Raw genomic sequence first — 5,675 nt, forward strand, 5'->3', positions numbered from 1 at the left:
TTGTCTTAATACCTGTTGGTTTTGTTTGGTTTTTTTTGTTTTTTTTTCCTCATCTGGTTTATTTTAACACATCACGATGTGTAGGAATCTCTAAATATACCGCAAATATAAACAAAACAAAACAAAAAAAGAAAAAAAAAAGAGGAAAATATATAATATATAACAGTAGTCTAAAACATAAAGTGCACGGCAATGGCTTTGCACGACTCTACATGGCCGGGGGGGGGGGCCCGGAGGGGGGGGGGGGGGGGGTCCCCCCCCCCCCCCCCCCCAACCCACCCCACCCAACGCACAAAAAAAAACAGAATCAGTGTCTTGATTGGCAAAGAGTGATTGGGGGGGAGGGGGGCAGCGTCCTGGCAGCTGCAGAGTTCAACTTCCAGGTGTCCAGAGGGGAAGGTCCGGCCACTGCAGCTTCGTGTCCTGGCGCTGGCCGGAGCAGGGGGCGCGGGGAGGGAAGGGGGGCTCCTTGGTTGGTTTCCTCTGGTTTCCTTTTGGATCGCAAGCACAGTCCAGTCCCAGGAGAGAGGCAGAGCTGGGGTGAGGAGGGGGACGCAGGCTGGCTCGGGGCCTGGGGACGCTGTGGGGAGGACAGAGAGAAGGGCATTAGGGAGGACAGGGGGTGCCCAGTTTGGGGTGCTGGCTCTGCTCCTGCCCTGCCCTGGGGCTCCCTCTGGCACCCCGGGATGGGAGCAAGGGGCCTGGGGTCCCTGCAGAGGCAGAGGGGCCTGGGGTCCCTGAGCTGCCCCTGGAAGGTTTTGGGTGCTCCCACAGCTCGTGATCCCTCAGCCAGGTGAGCCCAGACCTGCCCAAAGCAAAACCCCGAGGAGAAAACGCTGCCAAGGAATGTCATGGATGCCAAGGAGGGGAACATTCCCTTCCTTCCAAAGGTTTCTGGGCTAAGGAGGGCAGTGACCCAGCCAGGCTTGGGCAGCCCACACGGAGCTTCCCCTTCCAGCAGCAGCGGAGCGGGGAAGGGGCAGGAGGAGCAGCAGGTCCGGAGAGCCCCATCCCAAGCTCCGGCTGCACCGACTCCCCGCAGGTGACTCACTGCCCCCATGAATTAAAGATGGAGCTGCCACGGGCCTCTGACAGCTGCAGGGGGAGGATCCAGCTTTTATTTCGGGCTTTTTTCACACCACAAAGCTGGTCGTGATCCAGGAGATAACAGAGCTCAGCCCCAGCAGCGCCGTGACGAGCATGAGGCCGGGGGCGGATGAGGCTGAACATGAGTCACTGCTGGTTCCGTTATGAATGAGGGGTGGGAAGGAGGGGACAGGGCTTGGAGATGGGGAGGAAGGAGCCGGAAGGAGGAGGGGAAGCAGGGAGTGGGCTCAGCTTCCCCTGGAAGGGGCTTGGGCACGGCAGTGGCCTGGCCATGGGTGACTGGGCCACCTCCTGGGCTGGGGGCAGGTCCCATGGGGGCCTCTCTGGGGACACCCTGGAGCTCAGCATCCCTCTGCAGCCCAGCTCCTCTGTGCTCCCCAAATCCGGGTGGGCGGTGAGGCCGGGAGCAGGGCAGGGGGAGCCTGGTGCCAGGGAAAGGGGGTGTCATGATGCAGCCTGGCCACAGCCCAGGAGGGGAGAGAGACCATGACAGCACCTCTCACACAACAGGCCAGAATAGAGCAGAGCCAGGCAGGCAGAGCAGGGCATGGGGAGTCCCCCCTGGGCTCTGCACCCACCAGCACCACAGGGAGTCCAGACCTTGGGTACCAGGGACTCTGCAGAGGGATGCTCAGGACCCAGACTACGAAACAGCCCTCCACTCCCTCCTGCTGCCCGTGGCTGGGGCAGGCTCGGATGTCCCCCTCCCCATCCCTCAGGCAGAGACCCCCGGGGTGCCCCTGCAGTACCTGGGCAGAGCTCACTGCTGCTTGCAGGTGGAGAGCTTGCGGATCTTGCTGCTGGCGGAGCAGGCCTTGCGGGAGGGGTTGGAGGAGGCGCTGGCCCGGCGCTCGCCCTTGGCCCTGGTGCTCAGCTGCCCCGGCTCCGTCCCGTTCATGCACACGGCCTTGGGCAGCCCCTTGCCGCGGCTCTGCCCGTTCTGCCCGGCCTCCTCCTCAGGCACCTGTCCTGCAAGGGAACGGCCACGGTGAGATGTGGCAGCAGCCCCTCAAGGAGCATCCCCTTCCCAGCGCCCGCGATGGATCCTGCTCCTGCGGGAAACCTGAACCTGCTCCTCCTTCGAGGAGCACAGGGGAGAGATCCTGAACCTGGCATGTGCAAGGTTGGGAGCCTGAGACTGCACCTCCCTCCCTGCTCCCCTCGAGGACGGGTTTGGCCCCCGTTCCCCCAGCACACAGCAGATGCTGGTCCCCAGCACACAGACACGGTGTCCCCTTCTCCCTGGACTGTCTGTGTGCCCTTCCCCAGACCCCAGGCAGCAGCCTGGCTCCTCCGGGGAGGAGAGGGGCAGCAGTGGATGAGGTCACTCCTCTTCCTCCTGCCTTCTCTGCAGGTCCCAGCCCCAGGCACCAACTTTGGGGTACCCAGGGGCTGGGTGTGTTTCCAGAACGGGGCAGCACAGCCCCTTCCCGGCAGGGCCGGGGCTCAGGTGTGTCACCGTCCCCTGAGGGAACACCCTGATGGGTGTCATCAGCCCCTCTCCCTCCTCAGCTCCCTGTGACTCAGCAGAGCGGGTGAAGAGCCATTTCCAGAGGCATCTCCTGCTGCCACAGCCGGGACTTGGGTCACATCCCTTCAGCCGGGGAGTGACGGAGGGATGTGGCTGCAGAGCATCCCTGGGGGCTCCCAGCGGGCACACGGCGCAGCCCCCAGCCCAACGCAGGGCTGAGGAGAGGCTTTATCAGGCTCCTGGCTCCCCCCCACCGGATCCAGCCGAGGCAATTTCCTTCCAGCAGGAACGTCACGCTCCAGGGCCCTTCAGTTATGACTCAGAGGTTTGAGTGGAAGCAAAGGCTGTAAGACGATTATGTATAATTTTCTTTAAAGGATGCTCAATCCTTTCTCCGCCAAGGCCGGGCGGGACGTCAGCTCCGCTTGCGCCAACGATCACCCCACTGCTGGGAGCTGGGGGGGACACGCAGGACTGGTGGGAGAGCTGCTTCTCCTCTGAAGGAGCACAGTGGGGGTCCCACCTCGGACCCCTGTGCCTTGCCACATCATCCCTGGCCACTGCCAGAGATGGGAAGGGATGGGGGGATTTATCCTGGGTTACATGTGAGATCGATTCCCTCCGGATCTGCCCCCCGGATCCCTCCCAATGGCTCCCAGAGCTGCCACAGCTCCCAATCACTGCCTTGTGGCTGCTTACCTGAGCGCTCCTGCCACGGGAACAGACATGGGCTGACTGGCCAGGGACAGCTCCTGGCTCTGGGCACCCAACCCTGGCACTGCCGGAGCCGGTAGCACCTGCAGTGCCCAGCCTGGCACCCCAGAGCAGCACAGTCCTGGCACAGCTCACCACAGGGGATTGTGGTGATGGGGATGCTCCCCCCTGCCACTGCCTCTGGCACTCTGGCAGTGACTGGCACAGCGGGAGGCTCGGGAGCACAAAGCTCGTGGCCCTGCTATCGATCCCTGACTCCTCTGGAGGGGTGATGGCTAGAAAGGGATCAGGGATCCAAGTTCCAGAAGAGGGGGGACACACCGGCCCCAGAGCCCCCAGGGATGGGGCTCCCTCGGGGGCTCACATGGGTCAGGCTGCAGCCCCAGGGCAGCACAGCCCAGCTGCAGCCCCAAAGAGCTCCAGGTTTTTCCTCCCATCCCTCCATCCCACCGGCACCACTGCAGAGCCTCAAACAACCCCATTCAGAGCAAAGCTGAGCGCTTCTCCTTCCCCTCCCTCAGCTGAGCTCGGGCCAAGTCAATTAACATTTCTGACTGGGGAGGGAAAAAAGAATCCATCCAAACAGCTCATTTGTCTTTTGTGTGACTCTTCCCTCCTCCCCTCCCTTCCCTGCTTCAAAAGCACAGTCCTGGGAGTCTATTATGGATACCAAGGAGGGAGGTGAATCGTGAGCTAATTTTACCTCCTTCACCAATGACAGTTGCTGACGTTCAAATTAATGAAAATAAAAATTCAGCATGGGCTGAAGTCTTGGCAACTGCTGCCCCCGCGGAACCGCTGACCCAGCGCTGCGTCTGCCCAAGCAGCTCCTGCCCACCTCACCCTCACCACGAGCAGGGCTAAAAATAAAATAAATAAAGGGAGGGCTGAGAGAGGAACCAGGAACGTGGCTGCTCATCCCTGCTCGTCTCTGCCACCCCTCACATTCTTAATGGCTCCGCATCCAGCTCATTCAGGCACCAAAAAAGGTTTCAAAATAACACCGCAAAGAGGTTTTGAATCGCTGTTTGTCAGACTGAGCACACAGACACCATGAGAAGTCAGGAATGCACCTTCCCGAGCACCAGGCTTGGCTCAGAAGCTCCAGTCCTGGCTGTATTTTCCAGCCTCAGACTGAAAAACCCAGGAGCAGGTGCTGCAGGATGGGGCTGCAGCAGCGGAAGGGTTAATGTAGGACAGGAAAGAGAAGAGCTCGGCCGAGCAGGACGCTCACATCCCTTCACTGCAGGCAGAGTGGGGAGAGGATTCTGCCTCCAGGCCACAGCCATCCTCTCCTCCATCCTCTCCTCAGCACTTCCCTGGATGGGATGTTTAACACCGATTGAACCAGGGGCTTGAAACATTTACATCTCCCCACAGAGATGCATAAATCTTTAAATAACCCTTTAAAAATGAAAGAACTTCCTCAAAGCCCCTTCTTCCTCTGAAGAACACAGGATTTAATGAGGTTTCCTCCTTCCCCCCCACCTCAAAACCCAACACCCACCCCCACCCATGAGTCACTCACACTCCTGCTCTGGCTGCCCAGCAGAGCCACAGCTGAACTGATCCACCATGTATAAGGGGGCTTTTAATTTATATTTTAATATGGGATCAGTTCTAGAAATGTAGTACTGAGCAGGTTCAAAGGGATGCTGCAGGAAGCCTTGGGCAGAAAAATTCACATTTATTCCTCTCTGCAGCTGCCCCCACCTCTGCAATGCCTCACAAACCCACCGAGGGCCTGTGCTGGGACCCTCCTCACCCTGCTCCTCCCACGAGTGTGCTCCCAGTGCTGAGGGGATTCCTGCCCACCACAGACGCTGCACATCCCACCTCACCAGCCCCTCTCATCCTTTAGGTATCTAATCCCTCTGAAACAGCATGAGTTACATAGAGAACATGGAAGATCTTCCAGTAATCTGTCTGTCATCTGCCATGACAGCTCTGATTTGGGTTTAAACGCTGCTGTTTGTATGAGGAGAGTGAAATTCCTGGTGACACTGCTCCGGAGGGGATCCCCAGCCTCAGCCACCTGCCTGCATGGGGCTCATCCTTCTCAGATGGGATGGACATAGAGCTGGGGAGCATTGGCAAGGGCCAAGCTGGGATGGACATGGAGGTGGGGAACACTGGCATTAGGCCAGACTGGGATGGACATGGAGGTGGGGAGCACTGGCAAGGGCCAAGCTGGGATGGACATGGAGGTGGGGAGCACTGGCATTAGGCCAGGCTGGGATGGACACGGAGTTGGGGAACACTGGCAAGGGCCAGGCTGGGATGGACATGGAGGTGGGAAGCACTGGCATTGGGCCAGGCTGGGATGGACATGGAGTTGGGGAGCACTGGCATTGGGCCAGGCTGGGATGGACATGGAGGTGGG

At 59.8% G+C, this 5,675-nt stretch overlaps 1 protein-coding gene across 3 annotated transcripts in view; it reads right to left on the bottom strand.

The window, feature by feature from the left end:
- Window positions 1-5,675, bottom strand: part of STK11 (serine/threonine kinase 11) — a 32,564-nt gene continuing 26,889 nt past the window's right edge. For all 3 annotated transcript variants that reach the window (XM_042037194.1, XM_042037284.1, XM_042037101.1), the window contains 2 exons: window positions 1,857-2,076; window positions 1-580 (listed from right to left, as the gene is read on the bottom strand). In XM_042037194.1, coding sequence (XP_041893128.1) covers window positions 1,868-2,076 — 209 coding nt within the window. In that variant the 3' untranslated portion in view covers window positions 1-580; window positions 1,857-1,867. The remainder of the gene's footprint in view (window positions 581-1,856; window positions 2,077-5,675) is intronic.

Source organism: Corvus kubaryi, unplaced genomic scaffold (assembly GCF_017639235.1).
Source record: "Corvus kubaryi isolate FWS band 111438036 unplaced genomic scaffold, C.kubaryi_AGA036_p1.0 121, whole genome shotgun sequence".
Lineage (NCBI taxonomy): Eukaryota > Metazoa > Chordata > Aves > Passeriformes > Corvidae > Corvus > Corvus kubaryi.